Raw genomic sequence first — 21771 nt, 5'->3', positions numbered from 1 at the left:
GCGTGACTTAATTTTAGTTGCAGATGTAACGGATCAATGTAACCGTGTATTTAAGTTATAAATACTTACCAATTTCTTATCTTTCACTGTGATGTTTAAGGAAATTATTAATGAATTTCTCAAATAAAATAAATTGTAAGGTTTCTATTATTGATTTGAAGTTCTGTTATATATATTAGCCTTTGCTGTAAAGAACAGAGGACTGCTCTACAATGAGCACCATGCTATTATAGTACTTGAATAAACTTTCAGCACAATTGTATGAATAGTGGAGGAACACAATAAACAAAAGCAAACACTAGCTATCTTTGATGTGAAACGTGACAGTGTTTATTGAATTAAGGACGTTGACACACGAGAGTTATCGACGCTGTTCCTGAACGTTTATAACATACACTTGCTTGCAAATTCGATCAACCTTACATATTGACTACCTGATCCCATCTAAAACACATTTTACGCTCGCGAGCCCAAAAATAATCCATACATTTCCTTGGAATTGATTGAAAAAGGCGCCTATACCGTGTCTTACATAACTTCAGGTGCAGAAACACAAGTTCAGCGTTATTCGCACGGTGCCATCAATCTTGCGTTCGGACAATGTCTAATAAATTAACAGAATGATCGATCGTAGAACAGTTGTCGGTGCCGCTAGGCTGTTCTGCATTGTCGTAAATCAAGTTCGGAATCGGCACGAACGTTGCGAAATAATCAATAGGCGCAATCTGGAACAAACGAAACGTAATGCTCGCCGTCTATGCCGGCTGCCGGCGCGAGCATTGTAACTGTGTCCTTTAAAATTATCTTCTACGTCACAAATCTCGGCTACGATTGTCGTGAAATGCGTATTCCAAACACCAGATAACTTATCAAATCAAAACTATTGTGCAAATGAGAACAGTTTATCAGGCAATCTCGCGCGCGGCGCACACCGGGCCACTGCGAGGTCTCAGGCTGCGACGAACCCTACCATTTACCACCTCGTTGTAGGCACGCATTCGATACTCCGACGCCGCTTCGAGTGAACGTCGGGAAGTAAGCGACTCACGTAACTATCGTTCGAGTGAATAGAGTGCGCGTAGTCGATCGTGACGTGCAATGCCCAGGGCCCCGCGCGCCCCGATTCCCCTCGCTGGGCTATGGAGACCCTCCTCGACAAGTTCAAGAGGGAGCAAGGAGGGTTGCGACGTTCCAGATCCGTCCGCGCTTCCCTACGATTGATAGGAAACCGCTGGCGGTCCACCAAAGATGAAGAACCAGTTGATGAAATTGAAAAGATCAAGCATAGTAGCGTGATATTTACCAAGCCAATTCTAAGTGAAAAGGATTACGACGTAGCGTTCTCAGGCGTCGAGGGCACGTACAAGCCCAAAACACCAGCTATGGCGAAGCGAAAACCTGAGCCTGTAAAGCAGAGAAAGAAGAGCGGAGACATAGATCTAAACCTAAAACCGCAAAGACATAGGAAAGTGGAGAAAAAATTCAGTGATCTATTCACAAATAAAAAACAAAAGAGCGCGTCCGCTAAAGAGCTTATAATGCCTGAGAAAATACCACCTAAAGCAGCGGCGATTTTGCACATTCATTCGCCCGAGAAGAGAAGAAAAAAAAGTTGAAAGGCATGGGAAAATCCGAGTCTGCGAAGTCGATAGCGGAGTTAGTGTCGCAGCAGCGCGTGCGCAGAGGTTCCGAGGCGACATGTGCCCCAACCAACCACGTGGATGCGTCAACCCGGCTTTTGTTTACAGTACCCCACCAAAGGAGAGAAAGCTGCCGCTGTCACCGTCTGCTTACTTGAGTACGTACGAACAATTTTTATATTTTCCCACGACCGTAATTACGTAAACATAATTAGTCTGCTTTAGGCGTAGTTTAATGAAGAGCGCTTGTTGGCCTAAAACAGTTGAGGTTAACCATGGCAATACAATCTCTATGAGGCTATTGTTATCCAACGCCAAAATCGTGACACGTGCGACCTTGTTTTGATATATATATATTTTTGACCTCACCGAACAGAGCTCAACTGGATCCGAATTTGAAACCTATGAAAGTCCGATTAAGAAACTTGTACAACAAACGGCCAAAGTCCGGCGTAACAAACTAAATAGTAAATAGCATTTAAAATATAATTTGATTTAGAGGTAACAACTATTGTAAATTACTAGCAACGAAGCTGCAGAATAGAAAATACATTAAACATGGACAAGGGCTTATGAGATTGATGAGTTTATAATAAGCAAAAGTTTTATTGGATATATCTTCACGAACAGCTGCTAGTTCAAGTTTATAAGAATTGTAATTAAATTGGTATCCCATCATTCTTAGTTGCTTATTATAAACATTGTTTACCAAATAAAAAATAAATACTTAATTACCATACATATTAGACGATTTATCATGACTCATTATGGAAATATTTTACTGATTTCAATATTTAAAAGGTCGTGTTTTATACAGTTCGGTAAAGAGATAAATCTTAAGAAATAGGTTGACACAAATAGATAGTGGTGTTGAGTACTCCAATAACGAGTAGTGTTTCGGATTCAACCGAAATTAGAGCAATTCTAGCCGGCATTATTCTAGCAACCAATGGAGTATTGCACTTCACAAAAGTTACTATTCATTTTAGACTAGAATATGCTTTCGGCTTTGCTTTGCCTAGAAATCTTTCCATAAAATATAAAAATACTATTGCATATTTTTCCGGGATTAAAAATGTACCCCTTCTACAAAGATTGGTCTGTGTACCATATCACCCCAATCCATTCAGAAGTTTCTGCGTTTTCTTCTAACAAACATCCAAGCATGTTCGCTATTCAGGAGTCTCTGCGATTGCTTCTTACAATCATCCAAGCATGTTCGTAAGCTTCCTCTTTATTAGAATAGAAAGATTACATTGTACCTTAGTTATCGTCGTGTTATGATAAATTATGACGCAAAAAAACATTGTAATTAACAATATAGGCCACATTTTCACTATCATAAAATATCTCTTATTTATATTTAATAAACATACTTCTTAATACTAATATTGAAACACTACGGACGAATGACACAGTTTGTATGTACTAATTACTTGGAATGCAAATGTTTTTAAAGAATTATGACAGTTCTAGTTGTAAATAAATATTGAAATGTATTTGAAAGCGCAGGAGGGCCTTCATCTGAACTCATTATAATACTGTTACACTGATTAACACATTTTGTAGCGATTCGTCGCAAATGTGGTGCGCTGGCCGTTCTGTACCACCAAACGCCAAGTAAAGATGGTCGGACCCGCTACCGTCGATAGGACGCTTCGCTAGAGTGACTGACGGTGTCACTCTTGACGTTGACTGTCATGAGACGCGCCGTCATATTCATATGATAAGACGGTACGCAACTTCGGAAGCAATAAAGAACAGAGTTTGAGATTTTAAAAAAGGTATCGGTTGTTATAAGGGCGGTTCTAAGTTAAGATATCCGTCCCTGAAACCATCATAGAGCTTGGGTGGTGCCTAGTCACCCAGTATACCAGTATACCGGTGTAGGGTGTGTTTAAAAGAAATAAAGAAGTTTTTATTGTAAAAATAATACTAAGGGAAACGAAAGCTCAAATCTAAATAATATATTTAAAGCAGTTACAATGGGCTTCCCATTCAGCTATATGCTGCAATGTTACAGTGCCGGATTTTAATGGGATCCTCAAAAAATCTCATAATAATAACAATAACAACTGAATATAATATTGGATCGTGTTACGAACTCTATTCAGCGCGGCAATCTCTTGGGCGATGTCATTTTTTCCGGGTGCCCTAACACTGGGTCATAAGATTTATTTAATCATATTAGTATAAAGTAAAAAAATAATGATAAGATTTTGTTGTTTATACAAGCAATCTAAGTTACTCTACGCCTGATAGTAAGCCAATTGAATTAACGACTAGCGAGAGACGTTGCATCTCCATAATTATGCCGGCCAATCTAATTGATTCTTCACAGTCTACTTTAAGCGCTAGTGTGATAGAAATGTTACGCCTCGTTTATGTGCCGTCTTTTCACACATTGAATGGACTGTTCACGTATTGAATTTAATAAGAATTGTATGGACAAAAGACTAGTGTAGTGTAGTTAATGCGCTATTGAAATAATGAACAACTTACATGCGAATCTACCTACATTCAGAGCTTAGTAACTGCAAATTGGTTTTTAATGTATTAGCAATAGATGCGTTTGCCAACTCAATATGAGCTTTTTTCGATTTTACTTCGCTCTGGTATATCAAACACATTTAATGTAATAAAAATTAAACGTATTTTACAAGTATTTATTTGGTATTTACGGTGCTTTAAATATCATACATATTGTTTAATTCAAATATTTTCGATTTTAAGACCCCAAAATGTTTGATTACCTTATAAGAAACAATGCTGTGAAAGTACAGGCATTTTGACTTAACAAAACATCTTAATAATTTATATTATAAAGAACAGGAACTAAAATGTAGAAATTGCCGTCTTCCCCACGCGTGTTTCCAAATTGACTTCGCACTTGTAGTTGTGAAGGAATCCCGGCTTTGATATACGTGATAGAGTCTACGCATTGCCCGGAACGTGTGCAGGAAGGACTGCATGCATATTAAGACAATGTAGAGCTTCACCATTGTATCTACGATGGACCTTATTTCATTAGAAATAAGCGTTATTTAGTGTTCGTCTAATTACTTTTCCCTTTATCTTACGTCAAATAATCTCATTTAAAAACACTAACGTAATCAAGGTAAATTTAAAATACAGCATTGGTGGTAGGTCTCTCATATGTGAGAGTCCGTTTAGGTAGGTACCACCGCAATGTCTATTTCTGCTGCCAAACAGCAGTGTCTAGTCACTGCTGTGTTCCGATATGAAGGATATTGTAGCCAGTGTAACTACTGGACATAATAAGACTTTACATCTCATGTCTCAGAATGGCGAGCGCAGTGGAATATCAAACAATACTTTGTAATTCAAGGTGTTGGATGGTGTATCTGCTGTTTATGGCCGGTCGTATCACTTAGCATCAGGCGAACGGCAAGCTTGTTCGTCATTCAAAGCGATAAAATATATTTATTAAGAGCTATAATTTGATTTAAAGAAAGCAATAGCCCAATAAAGAAACATTAACGATACCTCTACAAGGCTCTCTCGAAAAATACATTAATAAAATCTTTGTAATTCAATTAGCCCGAAGATTAACACGATTAAGTTTAAATCGTTGTAGTTAAGTATTGTTCACTGGCGACAATTAAACAATAAACTTTGATCTCGTTAACGCTTGAGTGTTTTAGTTGTAAGGTTTAATTTAAATTGAATTGTAAATGTAAAGAAATAGAATCCTTATTTATTAGAAACGACGGCTTTTATTAAATACTTAAATACTTTTGATTTTGTTAAGATCTATATTTTTTGTAATGTGAGACACATCATTTTGTATCAATTTCTGAGGAAGAAAGAGGAAACATCAGTCCAATATCATCGTGTTGGTGCATGCAGTTAACAGGTCTCACACTGTAGTCTCTTGGTAGCTTTTAAAGATAGAATGACTATCAATTTTGCTATCTCTATAAGACCAGGCCAATTAAGAACTTTTTCTGTCTTCCACTGACTAGCCATTGCGTCAAACGTGATGAATACGGTATAATATATACCCATCAACTCGAAATATGATTCTTCAAAATAAAAAAAAATAAATAGTGTATAAGCATGATTTTACACCTATCACAATCTTACAAATATAATTGCTGTTTCCCACTGACTAGCCATTGCATCAAATATAATGACTACGCTACATCCATCAGCTCAACATATGATTCTGCATAAAAATATAGAAGTATGATTTTGCTTTAAACACAATCTTAAAAATTTTATCTACACAAGTGATAAAAGACTTTCATATCATGTATTTTAATCAATAGCCATCAAGATCTAGCCGGTCTTTCCTTCTTTGGTACATTCAATGTAATGTGCCGTTTTGTCCAATATCATTGATTTAAATTACAATTACAAATGGTAATCAATTGATTACAAAAAATAAGACAGCCTGAACGCGCATGGAATAAAAAGTTCAATTGCCCTGAACGCGCCATTAGTTTCAGCATTTAAAACAGGGTTGCCAGGAAAAATAATTAATATTAAATTGACGTGGATAAATTCGTAATGCTCGGGCTAAATCAAATTAAATTTCAGTATCATTATCGCAATGTTACTAATTAGTGAAATAATTTAAATTATAACTTTAGTCACATATAAATATACAAAGTTCGATTGCATAAGTTGTATATTATAAAAATTCTTTCATGGCCGAAGTTAACAATTGTTTTAAGTAAGAAACGAATTTTTAATTTCTACAATTATCTGATATTTTTTCACTGATAAGTAAGTTGTTGTTGTGTAACCTATATTAATGTTTTATTCCGGAAATCACATGAATAGGAAGTACCGTTTAAGGATCTGATATAACGACCATTTCATTTTATAAAATAAATATATCAATACAATGACAGGATACATTATATAAACGGTACATTTCAATTGACTCTTACAATCACTCATTACATAAATTTAATATAAATCTTTTGTTTCCGATCCGATTATACCATAACCTATTTTAATAAAAAATATATATATATATTTAAAGTAACCTAAAAAATAATTCGTAATAATTTCTTACAGTTACAACCCTGCAAAAGCGAATTAACAAACGATTTATTTTTCGATAGTTACTTAACACGTGTGTATCAAAGTTACAAAATATATCGTAACAAGTTATTATCCACTTTCGTAGTTTCCTTAATTCATAAAAACGTTACGCCACATTTTAAACAATAACCGTGGTTATGTGCTTATGTCATACTTATTTGTGTAGGTACAGTTACAATACGATTTCTTTATTTGATACTAACTTATCCTGCAGGTCCGCTTGCGTGAAAAAGTTTTGTTAAGATAGATACTTTCCTAGGATAAAAAGGAGTATATAGAACTCGGAACTCATTAGTGAAAGAATTTTCAAAATTGGTTCAGTAGTTGCAGCCCTACAATCCAACAAACTTTCCCTCTTTATAATATTAGTTAGAATAATGTCGCTTGGAGGTTTTAATTTTTTAAAAACTTGCAGCTATCAATCTAATAAATGTTGGCATTCTTGTAATTATATAGTATTTTTACCTTCAAAGCTAAATACGTTAATCGTTTCAATAAAACGTAATGTAATGAAATTCTATCTTAAACGAAACAGTCGAAAATTATTATATCAAATTACAAAACTAAAAACTGACGAGTTGCCTCATTGCGTGCGGCGTTGCCATATTAAATAATATCCATTGCTCCAGTTATTAGAATACTAATAGTATTATTTTGTTGTTACTTCAGAGTTGGACTCTTGCGCCGGTATTACAGTACTAGAAACTCGCACTTGTATTAGAATACCTTGCTGTTTTCTTAACTAAAATTCTCTGTGAAAGATTTAAAAGACTAGTTATGGTCCGCAACTTCACAAATCCAAAGTTCTAGGGTAGTCTCTGTGAAAAATGTCAGCAAAAACTATTTGACGGCCTCTGCATGATGTACAAATATTCCATACATCTCTCGCTCATATTTGACTCGTTAATAATATTAGTAAGTATTATAAACTATTATATCTGTAATCGAGGGTCCCATGACCTCACATCGTGCAGCCCGTACACATGTTATTAAGCTGTAATTAAGTGATTTTACGGCTATACTAATGTGTACCGTATGTTAATAGAGTATAGTTTAGAATGATCAATTACTATTTTAATTATCGTCGATTATGGAGTACTGTCGTCCTTGTATCCTTACATAAAGCACTTGTCAGATGTAGAAAATTAACTCTTAAAAATATTTATACAATATCACCCATATACGGAAAAACGTAGGTACTAAAAAAATGTGGATTGTATGTACTAGCTATTGCATGCGGCTCCGCACGTGTTAAAAAGATTTCCGGGATAAAAGTCCCGCTTTATATTTTGCCGGGAATAAAACGAGAGCAATATGTAATAAATTGCATTCAGTTCCATATAGTATTACAGGTGGTAGGTATTTCATATGTGAGAGTCCTTTTGGGTGGCTACCACTGGAATGTCTATTTCTACCGCTAAACAGAAAGAAAGAAAGAAAGATTTTATTATTGCACACAAACCGTATAACGTGCACATAGTAGCAAATAAAGAATAAAAACATAAAATTAAAAAGAAATATATTATACCTATTGTGCCAACAATGGGAACCCTCATTCAGCTACTTGCTGCAGTACCAGTCTGACAGCAGTGTGTAGTTACTGTTGGGTTCCGTTTGAAGGACATTGAAGTCAGTGTAACTACTAGAGATAATAAGACTTTAAAACTCATATCTCAGGATGACGAGCGCAGTGGAAAAGAGACTAATCCTTTGCAGTTCAAGGTGTTGGATGGTGTTTCTACTGTTTATGAGCAATTTCGTCTCGACACTCAAAGAAAAAAAAATAAAGATTAAAGAAGTTCCGATCATAATCAAAATTCATATAAACATCAAGTATTTTCTCATAAATCACAAGGCTATAGGAAAGATCTTGAGGAAGCCCGCAGTCTAGGAATAAATTATAAACGAGTAATTTATTTGCTAACAAGCTTCAACTGTCTGGTAGCAAGTAAATAGAGTTTACAATTAACATAACAGTTTCAAAGATGCCGTCCTTATCAACTGTCGCTAATATTTGCATGAGATTCAGTCATCACGAATGTCAGATCGTGGCAAAACTGCGAGAGTTGAAGTACTATGAACTTGCTTTTTGTTTCACTACGAACGTTTAATTAAATCTCTTTCAGTTTGACGGGGTTGTGCTCATAAATAAGTTTGAGCACTAAGTTTCAGCTTTTAAGTCATCATAGTGTTTATTATAAAAGTTATTTCCAGTATTTAATATAGATTTTAAAGAGTTGTATCGAGAATTGTGTATGTTATATATTATATAGTTTTAATATAATAAGTTTATTGCATAAAATTATATTTTCCTTCTAGTAGTCTGTATTGGCGTTATCACGGATTGGTAATTTGGACCTTAGAGTTCTAAAAAACTTTGGAACGTCCAATGTAGAATCTGCCTAACAGGGTAACCTCGTACTTATCTATTTATTTTTTCGAAGTAAACTCACTGCACCTGATGTTAAGTGGAATAGAGCCCAGATAGTATCTACTGACGAGTGAATACCTCTCGCCGGTCGATATAATTATGACGGTCTGTTTCAAACCGTTAACGCACAGATCCCGGAACGCGACATCTACGTGAGCCAATAAAGCGGGTTTTACACCTTGTGTATGGTCGCTATCCGGGCGAATACTAATATGCTACCAACAACAATACTTTAATGGCTACGGAACACTAAAACCAAAGAAATATTATTTTCGGTATCCTCGTAGACAACACCAACGAAATAAATCAAAAGGATTATAACCAGCACTTTCGACGTAATCATCTGATTTCGCAATCACAAGAGAAACAGTCGACAAAGCGTGTATTTCTCAGCCATTGTTATTCCGCCGTTTGCATAACTCGATATCATAATTGAAATAATATGCGTGATGATAAGCTAAATATGTGTCTAATGTGAGTACGGGTAATGTCATTTTCTTACGTCATTATTCTTGAAACAACTTTACGACAACATTCTTCTGTCATGATAAAATTCATGTCTGAATATTATTTCTACATATTATGAAAGAAACATGGCCAAAATTCTTTACAGTTTTAATCAGTTTTTGTGTCAAAAATAAATCAATTTACAGTAATAAAATTAATGATAAAATGTCGGTTTACCTTAACTTAACTAAAATTATAAGAATAAAAAAAAAGTAACAAATCACCATCATCTACCTAAAACTCCGCCGACTCTTCGGCGCATTAGGGACGGCTTCGGGCTTTCTCCGACGTAAGTGTCAAAGTCTTCGTCCACAGCCGCCCCTGCACCATCATCTACCTGCAAATCTACATTGTTTATAAATATTTTGTTTTACAATGAGTTCGGTATTATGTAACCCCAAACGACTGCGACCCAAGCACAACAATAACAAGGGGCTAAAAGATCGAGATTGTGCACACAATGAGGCGAGAGCACCGAAACCGTGCGGCCTATTCAGTCGTAAGATGATACTGCAATGGAGCGACATGCTAGACTTTTTAGTTTGTGGTCAGTTCTATTTTTGAATTTAATTTTGTTGTTCGAATTTCAAACTTTCGAGTAACGTTTGTGTTTAGTGTTGCCAAGAAAATAAAGTGAAATACGTGTTTAAGGTTAATTACTTCTTATTCAAAACATGTTTGCAAGAAATCATGGATAAAAATTAAACTGAATGGTAAAGTTACTCATGCTACATGAATCTGCAAAAAGGTTCATGTCACAATATAACAAACAAGACCATAAAACCTAACAATTAATATAAGTACTTCATAAACGGAACGTTTTATCTTTATTTTGTTTAAATTGAGTCTTATTTGTATATCACAAAGATATTATTTTCTCCTATAATATTACGAAACCACACTAAAAGATGGGTAATATTAAATATTCTACACTGAATCGTTGCCCATGACTTCCTCGTAACCATTACCAAGTAAAAACAAAAGACAAGACTTGCTTTCAAGAAGTTTTTTTATACATTAAGTAACGATCAGGCATCTACGCAATGCGTTCCTTCATGGTTACTTTTGGTAGAGTAATTTAAGATCAGTAAGGCAGGTTTTAACTTTTTCTTACATTTTTTAATTATTAGTGCATAAAATAAGTTTTATTAAATTACTATAATGATAAAATATTTAAATATATATTTTTTTAATATAAATATATAGGTTTTTTATCAAAGTTTGTATATATGTTGATGGCAAGTTTGATAGAGTAAGTACGTAATTATATTTTGTTAATAAATGTACAAAGATATTGAGTATTCAACCAATCTATGGTCTATGAATGAAGCTATATTATACTCATTCCATTGCAGATTTCTATAACTCTTTTCCGATGCTTTATTAAATAACATATACATAGTCGTTAAATCGTGTTATAACTGTACGAGCGATCGCATCAACGGCGTGCGCACGATATTCACGTTAACTTGCGCTACTGTTCATATCATAGCGGTGGTAGTCACGAGTTAATGCAACAATCATGGGAACCTTTCACCTGTGCTCCTCTCCGTGACGCTTTCGCATAGGCTTTGTTTTAATGTGTACATATAGGTACATACAAGGTCATACTGTATGCACCTAGATTTAATAGTGTTTCGGCTTTAGTTCGCTGATTCAAACACTCAATCCACTGATCGGCGATTCTAATCTTGAATCTGATCCAAAAAATAATCTATTAGCATACATTTTGTTTGACATGCTTACAAATTAGTTATTTTGATTGGCTTATATTTATCAATAACGGATGGTTAGTGTAGTTGTTGGGATCCATTGCTTGACTACCTGTTTTACTCACAAACGCACCTTTACGACTTTATAAATTCCCATTTGAATTTAACAAGATACTAGGAGTGCAGATATTATAAGATATTTTGTTATCAACACGCATTGATCTAGTGTCGAACAAAGCCATAAAAATCTGTAATTTGAGGAAAGACTGTCACCAGACTCATAATAAGAAAAATACTCATGACTACAACAAATTTACTTAATTATTAATTACTTTTTTGAGTTAAATGATGTTACTATCAAAACACTACATCATTCGTATTGAAAACATAAACCCCCTATCGTTGTGTCAACACTCTAATCGTTTGATTCATATCTAAATATCATAACTCGTCATTTTTGACGCAAGAACAACATCTTGAATCATTCCCGTTTCTATTATTTGCTTTAATGACTATCACGAGATGGAATTTGATAGTTAAGACAAAAAAACGAAAATATATTTTAATCTAAAATTCGTTCGCGTGCCTCTTTCTCGGTATAAGATTTTTAAATTCAAATGTCACCGATGAAATTTAGCGTATTTAAATTAAACTATTTTACGAATTTTATCGCGGTTTTCGAGTGGTCCCCCCCCCCGTGACCATGATGGCTGCAAAGTCTTCGAAACGTCGGGAGAAAAGTAAAATATTAAAACCGACATTTAAAGTTTAATTTAAATGTCTAACATTCGCGTAAACTTAAGATATCATTTAGCGTATTTGTACATACATACATACATAACATCACGCATTTTATCCCCGAAGGGGTATGCAGAGGCGCAACTAGGGCACCCACTTTTCGCCAAGTATGTTCCGTCCCATGATGTGATAGGGGGCGAGAGCCTATTGCCATATCGGGCACAAATTCCAGACTCCAGGCTGATATTGAGCAGAAAAACCCAAATATCACTTTGCCCGACCCGGGATTCGAACCCAGGACCTCAGAGCGCTATTGTACCGGACGTGCAATACAACTACGCCACCGAGGCGTATTTGTTACTCTAAAATATAGGATATCTGTATGAAAACATCCAAATCAATTAAGCATATTATGTATTTTAAACTCACATATTCACAAAATTGTACATTTAGAATACTAAGAATTGTATTTAAACTAAGTAACAGAACAGTGACTTAGTTTTTACTTACCCACAGTACTCTCTTACGTGTTAGTAAAATCATCTGACCTCATTCGAAAATGACCCTTATTGAACCAGAGGTCTGTAGAGACTCGAACGATATAAAGGTACAAATCCAGCCGGTGTGAAGCCAAAGTATTTGTAACAACATTTGCATGCGATACAAGGTTGTATCTCTAATACCACTCTTATTTTCCTATATGTGTTCTTTAAGTCTTAACTGGCTTTAACTCAAGCCTTAGTTTGGGAATATTTACTAGCAATGACAAATTAATCGTTGGTAAGATTCAATGGAATGAAAACTCAACGCCATTAGCAATAAGGGCTATTTTAGTAATGATCTAATCACAGTGTTATCGCTTCCTAGTACCTTCTTTACCTCAAATAAATTGTCTAATGTAACAGTAATAATAAATAATTAGGAAATTTACTGGTCTAAAAGAAACTACGAAATATCTTTGCTGGTGAGAGTCCGCCTGGGTAGTAACCACCGCAATATCTATTTCAGCCGCCAAGCAGCAGTGTGTAGTCAATGTTGTGTTCCAGTTTGAAGGACATTGTGGCCAGTGTAACTACTGGACATAATGAGACTTAACATCTCACGTCTCAGGATGGCGAGTGCAGTGGAATACCAAAACAATACTTTGTAATTCAAGGTGTTGGATGGTGTCTCTACTGTTTATTGGCGGTCGTATTGCTTACCATTAGGCGAAAGGCAAGCTCTTCTCTTTATTCAAGCAACAATAAAAAAAAAATATCTTATACCTCTAATATATAGGCTTGATTGGTATCGTACGCAATAAATTTAAAACCAAGATACAAGCAAGTCCTAATACCAAAACCTCTATATTTTCCTCACAACGAAATCACCATAAGGATACGCTATATGGTAATTAACTTCCTTACGCCCTTGAATCAGAATTTGACACTTGTCAATATTCCGCAGCGTTGACATTTCACCTTGCAGCGGTGATTTGTAACAAGCTAATCGTGATGCATGCCGATTGTATTTACCTTGAACGTGATGAATTCGGATACGTTCCGCAAATAATATTGAGTATCGGCATTCATTATTCGCTGTAAATACAATGTGAGGTACTTAAGTGCTTTGAACTTTGAAGGTAATGTTTTGTATGTGTAACTGTGATCCGCAAAGAATTGAGTAAGGTTTATTTACGAATTTTCGAATAAGACTGCTAGGATCTCCAGAATTATACTGTCTTGTCAATGAGACTGGGTTATCAGAATTATGCTGTCTTGTCATAACTGATTCTAGGTCCCGCAATGTTATTATCGTAGGATTTTTTGTTGAGTATGGTAGTCGATATCCAATTCCGCTGACAAATAATTCAGATTGGAGCTTTAGACGTCATTGTTGGTACTGCTCGTTATATCGTATTTCTTTATCGGTATCACCTCGACCAAGCCTGTCTTCTATTTAATAGCACAGTAATTAACCACAACGCTTATTTATCTCTCCGTATTGCCTCTAATATTGCTTATTACACCCATTATAAGCCATGATACTGCAGTAGGTTGAGATATATAGATTCACAGCTTAGTGTCCGCGTGCTCTGTTTCTTTTTTTATTATGGATCGGGAAAGTGGCTTCACTGCACCTGATGTTAAACAAAGTGAAGTCTATAGAAAATGCCGACCGGCTTAGTTATGTATTTATTTTTAATCAATAATATGATGGGATTACGAGAACATGTTTTTGTATGTTTATTAACACGTAAGAACCGACAGTAGTTAATATGGTCAATCAATGGATCAGTCTGTTGCCGTTCACTGCTGAACATAGGCCATGTGAGCCAATCATTCCGGTCTAGAGCAATTATTAATTAATTAGTATGATATACCGCTAATATTACGGTTATAGTAAATTAAACTAATCAGTTACACGAATGATGTAGTGCACATCGATATGTACTACGTACTAGATCTGGCGTTCCGTACACTCTTTGTGTTCGACTCAACTGTACTGCAATCCGTACACCTGACTAGTATGATTGCAAAATTTACAGCGTGTGGTTAAGTACGGATTGACGCTCATAATATAAGAACTCGAATCTAAGTGTAAACCTCGATGTCAATAAAAAATATTTATCATATAAGTAACATTATTTGTTGTTCAAGTGAATAAATAGGTTATAACAGTGCAAGTATAGTGCATTGATATATTCGATCCAGAATATTATGGTCTGCTGTCACAAGATTTAAAAAAATAAGTACAAAAATAACCCATTTCGCCAGACCATCGATATTCATATCAAAGCGAATAAAACTCTGTAACGTTAAACCAAGATCTACGATATCAAAATTTACATGCCATGTGGACGCACTCACAACCTATACACGCATTAACATACAATATGCAATATTGAATCAATGTTAGAAATGATTGAATCAGCCATAGTTACTGGAACTTTGACAAATTGGCCGCCGGAGCCATTATCTGCGTAGGATGCTGGAAGTTCTCAATAAAATTAATTATCTCAATCTCGCAAAGGAAACGTTTCGCGAAGTATTGAGTCTGTAAGACAATATTGCTAAGTGGAACGGATTGAAGTTAAATTTGCTTGAACGTTATACGTGATACCCGTTTATCTCTCGTGTTTTAATCTCCGTGCATGCCGGCGAGTTGAAAAGTTAGCTGCTGTATGTACTACCCATACGTAACTTTAATCTGCGGAAATCTGCGGGCACACAAGTTCGCTGCATAATACTCGTTTTTAATCAGCAAATGAGTTATAAGCTTTATTTATATTAGTGTAGCAAGGTTTTTTTTTGTTACTAAGTAAACCAGAATTATTGTTTTTCTTTTGTTTTGTTTTTTTTTTATTTTACCTAAGTTTTCGTATCGTGTAGAGCTCCAGTACGGCGCGCTGCTCGAAGGGTGCGGGGGTGAGCTGCCGTCGTTGAGCGCATGCGCACCCCACCCGCCGCACCTCGACAAAGCGACGCGCCGCCAACAGAAGGATGCGCGTGCGCAACAAGACAAAATCGCACAAGTTAACATACATTTGCACGGTATTTTTTTTTATTTTATGATTTATTTTGATTTAGTTAATTATTTTGACCCTTTTTTCATCGGTTATTTTGATTTTAATCATTTTATCACATTTAAATGACGATGGAATTTTAAATTATAAATACGTTTAACATGTATCTTTTATTGCAGCCCTCTTCGCAGCCGTCGAACATGGATATCTTGACAAAGCGAGAAACATCCTGGAGTCGACTGATGTCGACGTTAACAGGTAAATAAATACATTTATATCGCATTCCCGATTTACCTCACTCCCAGCGTTATTCCCGAGGGCAGCAAACATTACTCCTGTAAACACACCGTATTACCAACACGTATAGTAACAGAGGAAGTCACTAGTCCGTACCTTTACCGTACCAATTAGATATGGAACAGTCTGGCTATATTGGGCTTTATAAGCGAGACAGAATGGATAATTTATGGCGAGCAATGCTCGAGATCCGGACACGACTTCCGTCGATACAAACGATATTACTTTTTCTACGAACTGTACATACGTGTTTTTCTATCGGTACAGAGATTAGTTGTGAACCGAGTGAAGTAAAAAATGTGTGAGTTTTTTAGTATGACGAATCTTGTCATGATTCAAAATAGGCAAAATATAATTAAAAATCGTTTTACGAATTTACGAGTATTTAAAAAAAAACAGTTTTGGATCTTTCGGAAAAATGTAATCTGCCAAAATGTTTATTCAATTGTCTAATAGAGTTTGATGCTATTTTAAATTATGTGTACTTTAGAAGGATGCACGAAATCAATAATTTTAGTGGCATTTTCGAGACGGAAATATGATTACAATATGTTTAATGATTATATAATTCGCACTCTATCCGCCTTCATGCTGCAATAGGTACATATATTAGGTTAGCCATAAAATTCTTAAACATACAAAATAAAATCTTCAACCCATATACAATCCGTAAGTTCAACTCGCAAATCTTTACCGATATCGAAAAATCGTATTGCGGAATAAAATAAATCTTTACTATCTCTAGGATGCGCAATGCTCGTAAACCGAACCGTCTTTTAAATTTCGAATGTAAAAAAGTATCGATAAAATCTAAACCCTCCGACAATCGATATCGGTAAACACCGGCGGGGTCAGCCCGACGACTACAAGTTGAATTTTGAATTTGTCTTCAACTAGAAATGGGATTGAGTGTCCATTCGGGAATTGCATCTATTCGACACAAACGTTCCATCGACAGCTATATTGGGAAACTGTGAAACGGGTCAGATTTTTCGGACAGGTGTGAAAAATAAATCGTTATTGCGGCTTTTGAAAAGGTTAGACTATATGGGTTTTAGAGTTAAGACTTGTAAAGTTCAACTCAGAGAATTGTAAAGTGCTGGTGGTAGGATGTAATATATCTGCTCGGATAGCGATTACTGTACACAAGGTGTTAAAACCCGCTATAGTGACCCAGTTTCCTGTCCTTATTTATTCATTTATATAAAGCTGAAGAGTTTGTTTGAACGCGCTAATTTCAAGAACTACTGGTTCGAATTAAAAAAATCTTTACGTTAGATAGCCTATTTATCTAGCTGTAGGCTATATAACTATAGGCGTAGCTACCACCGTATCAATGATGCAGGACCCTCGAGCCTTAGGTCCCTTGGCCAACTTAAAATAAACTAAGCTGTCTCCCAAAAGTTTTGCACTGTCCTGACGGGTTTCTAACAAATTTTGATATAGGCATGGCAAACTACGCTACTGTATATAACATCACGCTATAAGCAGTTGGAAATAAATACGGATGTGTCCAGGTGACGAATGCATTACAGTGACATACTTTGTAATTCAAAATAAGTAGCCTACCTTCTGTTTACGGTCCGCCGTAGCGCTTACCATAAAATAAGCGGCAGCTCGCATCATTCAGTTAGACATATTATTATCCTTAATAGCCTGACCAGGAAAATAAAAAATCTCATCATGCTGTTATAAAATACGGAACTAATTTCTTGTACTGACAACGTTAACTTTTAAACGAAGAAATAAAAGTGGCCTAAGGACTATTTCTCACGGTTAGGTACCTCAAAAGGAGACCTTATAGGATCTCTTTGTTGTTCATCTGTTTGACAAGTCCTGTTTTTTTTAGAAACGCGTAGAGGTGTCCGTCTGTGTCCGTCCCGTTTTCTCATAAACGCGTAGAGGTGGAAGTGAAATTTATATCAAATACTCGAGGCTTTTTTCTTTTAAATCTCGAGTCTCTGGTCTCTTTCAAATTAATTATGAAGGTTGTAAAAAGTAATTGTTTACAGCCTCAACGCCGACGGGCTGTCGCCTTTGGACGTGGCGGTGCTCTCGACTAACAGGCCGCTCGTCAAGATGCTCATGGAGTTCGGCGCCAAGGAAGGCACGCAATGTAAGTACTAGAATATAGATAATAGTATCTAGATGTTATTCTCAACTTCTGCTCGTATAAAGGTAAAATGCATACTAAATTGTGCTCCTGGCTCCGCCCGCAAAGCAGTGGAATGAAAGCCCTATATGACTTTCTATTAAAAAAAAAAGTAGCGTATATGCAAATACTGCAGTACCAAATTTGATCCAAATCCGTTAAGTATTTTTTGGGTTTTCTAACAATCGTTCACATTTACAATATTAATAAGGATGGCTTTCCATAATATACGCGGCACTCGAAAGGAAAAGCTATAAACATAAAGTTTACTCCATACCATCGTTATGCTCACAAAAATCACACAAAACTCCATCTATTTTTTTGAATTTGATTTGTATGCGACGAGTATTTTTTTCGGTTTTCATTTTATTTCATTCTAAGAAGAGTTGACTGCAAGAGCCTATATTATAGAACATAAAGAAAAATATCATCGTCTTCATACAATATTAGTAAGATTCAATATAGGACTGTAATTTTTTTTTAAATTCATCAAAATAAAACTATTTTACGTATTTTTTGCGGTTATTTATATTATTATTTTCACTCGACTTTCGAAAACTGCAGCTCGTTCTCACCGAGCGAACTAATAAGATAAAAAACCGTGATAAAATGCGTAAAATATTATTATTTCCGTCTAACATTCGCGTAAACATAAATCATTGTTTTAAATTCTTCACTCATTCCCCCAACTCACCCTAAATCAATGCGCATTCCCGCAGTGTACTGAACAAACTTGGCCTCCCGGACATAAATGTTCAAACAAGGTGCACGATGCCAAACAAGTTTTGATAGCTGTGATACGTTTGGCTCCGGAGTTCAATTTGAATTGCAGTGTAGAACTAGTTTTTACTCGCGGTGCTACTCACACGCAAGCTGGCGGTATGTCGCGCTGGAACTGTATTTAATCGAAAATAAAGTATGTATATCATGGATATGGTCTATCCGTATGTTTTCATCCTTATTCGTTTACTAGTAGAAAAAGTGCGATAATGATGACTAATCAATCATTTTGTTAACATATTAAGGCCAAAAAAATATATAATAAGGTAAGGTAACGGAACACTTAAAGGCCTACTTGATTTTAAATCCTTCATAAAATCGTTTCATTGCAAATTTAAATAAAAACATATAATTAAATTACACGTATTACTTCATATTATAAAATTTAATAATAAAAAAAGTAACAAAATATCCGTCTATATCATTAAGAAATATCAAAAACATACATGGTGGGCCTTGTTAGGAACCGGGCTCTCTTCGGTCACACTACTTTGTACTACAGATACAACACCTACTCCTTAAAGTACTAAGTAATAACTCCACAGCACCTAGTGAGTGGGTTTCAGATGAATGTCCACTAACGAAAAAACATTTTGGTCTTCATGCCGTTCTTTACAGAGAACTTCCTGATGCGTTTTCACTAGCAGTAATAGTTCAATAATTCAATACGCATTCGACTCGCAGCAAGTCGCCGTATAAGTCAGTTTGCTGTAACCGACTACACGGTAAGAATTGCTTGTAAGATAACTTCTGCAAGTTTTCGTGACAACGAAAACCCCGACTGCCTCGGTGGCGTAGTTTATTTCATGCGTGGTACGGCAGCTCTCTGTGGTCCCGGGTTCGAATCCCGTGTCGGGCATAGTGAGATTTGGGTTTTTCTGCTCAGTATCAGCCCGGAGTCTGGAATTTGTGCCCGATATGGCGATACGCTCACGTCCTATCACATCATAGGAACACACTTGACGAAAAATGGTTACCCATGTTGTGCCTCTGCATACGCCTTCGGGGATTAATGCGTGAGGTGTTTTAGTTTGTCTTTTTTAAAACCCCGATTTAGAGCAAGCAGAATCACAGCTAAGTCCGTCAGGTGGTACAAAGGCGAACTTATCGCGTTAAATCTCAGGAAAGTGTCGTCTGGCACGGGATAAGGATTTATTAGCAAAAGTTTGTCACTTTATCGTTACTTATGGAGTTACTTAGAACTTAGACGGCAGTGTCCGATACAATCGAAGTAATTTATAAACCAGACATTCAATTTGGATGAGACCCTCACGTGGTTTAAAAAAAAATTCTGCAAACACTTGATCGACTAAAAGAAGCTTAAATTATAAAGATATCGTAACTTACGTGCAAAAAAATCTGTAACCGCCTTGGTGGCGTAGTTGTACTGTGTGCGCAATAGAGCAACGCTCTAAGGTCCTAGGTTCGAATCCCGGGCCAGGCAAAGTGCTATTTGGATTTTTCTGCTCAGTATCAGCCCGGAGTCTACAATTTTTATGGGACGGAACACACTTGCCGAAAAGTGGGTGCCCTGGTTGCGCCTCTGCATACCCCATCGGGGATAAATGCGTGCTCTGTTTGTGTGTGAAATATGTGATGTCACTTTTAATTTAGTTGTAGTAAAGTGAGGCCTTAAGTAAATATATTTTACTGACATTACTGCATCTAGAATACAAGCTTATATAACATTGAAACTAAAACCAGTATTGCAAATTGCACAATTCTTATTACCCAGGTGGAATTAATCCATACTTAGGGAAGGAAAACGAGACGTATATTTTTCAGTCCATCTTGTATTCTGTGTATTGACATGAACAAAGGAATTTTCTAACAAACATGACATCATGTCGTTATTCAAGGGGTTAGGGCGAGACGCCAATAATGGACACACTTTTCGCACAGCTTATATCACAGTGACATATAGACCTTAATTCCTATATCAAGTTAATCAAGAGCGTTTTTCAAATCGTATAACTCAAAATTAATTTGTAAATAAAATACATACCTACTGTAATTATTTAATTTTATTTTTTACCTCTAAATTCGGTAAACAATAATAGAAACAGAAAATACAATTTTAACCTTAATTACAAAAACTATTACGATCAAATTAGAATGCACGAAAGCCTACTCTAAATCTGTGAAAGAACCATTCAAATTCACGGACCGTCGAGTAATGAGTCGATGAGGTTTCGAGCAGACTAGCTCAGCATTTCGTCCTCGTCCAGTGAAGCTGTTAATCCTTCAGGCAAGCACACTCCACAAAAAGTGCTATCGTGGACGGTAAATATTCGCCGACGACTACCACTAGAAAGTTTGGATTTTTTCGGGTTTAAAACTATGAACTCGGTTTCAGAATTTTTTGGAGGATAGTTTGTAGAACTATAATTAACTTTTAAACTTACTGTTCTGTATAATAAACTAGGTTTACATTTTGGCACGGAATAATACATGAATCGTAATAAGAACGTATTTATAAACTATATAGTTAGATGGTAATGGAAAGTAACTTATCACAATGCAATTTGAATCATCTTTCGATTGTTTTTTGTTTCTTCTATACGTGAACGGCATTATGACCCCACTACACCTGATGGTAAGTGGAGTGGACTTTACAGTTTCAACTAGGGTTGCCACCCGTACTTTATAATAAAGTATTGTACGTTATTTCGGGTAATTGTACTCTATACTTTATGAGAACAATAAAGTACGCGAAAATACTTTATTTACCATGATATGATTCCTCTAGGGCTGTTCGTAAGAATTTTTGCGTAAAACAGCTGTAATTAATAGTACAAAAATGGCAGCAAGTATTTGATAAGCCTGATATTTTTTTTAATTGTATGCAATAAATTCATTTTTATTGTCGATTCCTTCTACGTCAGCATTCACAGAAAAATTTTAAATTTTGTGATGTAGAATATTAAATTACG

The 21771-nt window shown here is 35.7% G+C and overlaps 1 protein-coding gene across 1 annotated transcript; it reads left to right on the top strand.

Moving 5' to 3' along the window:
- Window positions 1-1620: 1620 nt before the first annotated feature.
- Window positions 1621-18511, top strand: LOC119192046. Its single transcript, XM_037445892.1, has 4 exons — window positions 1621-1798; window positions 15476-15637; window positions 15789-15867; window positions 17919-18511. The coding sequence occupies exons 1-4, from the start codon at window positions 1699-1701 to the stop codon at window positions 18031-18033; spliced, it is 456 nt and encodes a 151-aa protein (XP_037301789.1). The 5' UTR covers window positions 1621-1698; the 3' UTR covers window positions 18034-18511.
- The last annotated feature ends 3260 nt before the right edge of the window (window positions 18512-21771 follow it).

Source organism: Manduca sexta, unplaced genomic scaffold, assembly GCF_014839805.1.
Source record: "Manduca sexta isolate Smith_Timp_Sample1 unplaced genomic scaffold, JHU_Msex_v1.0 HiC_scaffold_2291, whole genome shotgun sequence".
NCBI lineage: Eukaryota > Metazoa > Arthropoda > Insecta > Lepidoptera > Sphingidae > Manduca > Manduca sexta.
The sequence above is the reverse complement of the archived record's forward strand: the minus strand, read 5'-3'. Positions and strand labels throughout refer to the sequence as shown.

Excerpts from the sequence above, each read along its gene's own strand:
- LOC119192046 (XM_037445892.1), top strand. The coding sequence starts at position 1,699 with ATGTGCCCCAACCAACCACGTGGATGCGTCAACCCGGCTTTTGTTTAC. Across the intron at positions 15,638-15,788 it reads AGTTAACATACATTTGCACG|CCCTCTTCGCAGCCGTCGAA; the intron begins GTATTTTTTTTT and ends CTTTTATTGCAG. Across the intron at positions 15,868-17,918 it reads ACTGATGTCGACGTTAACAG|CCTCAACGCCGACGGGCTGT; the intron begins GTAAATAAATAC and ends AATTGTTTACAG.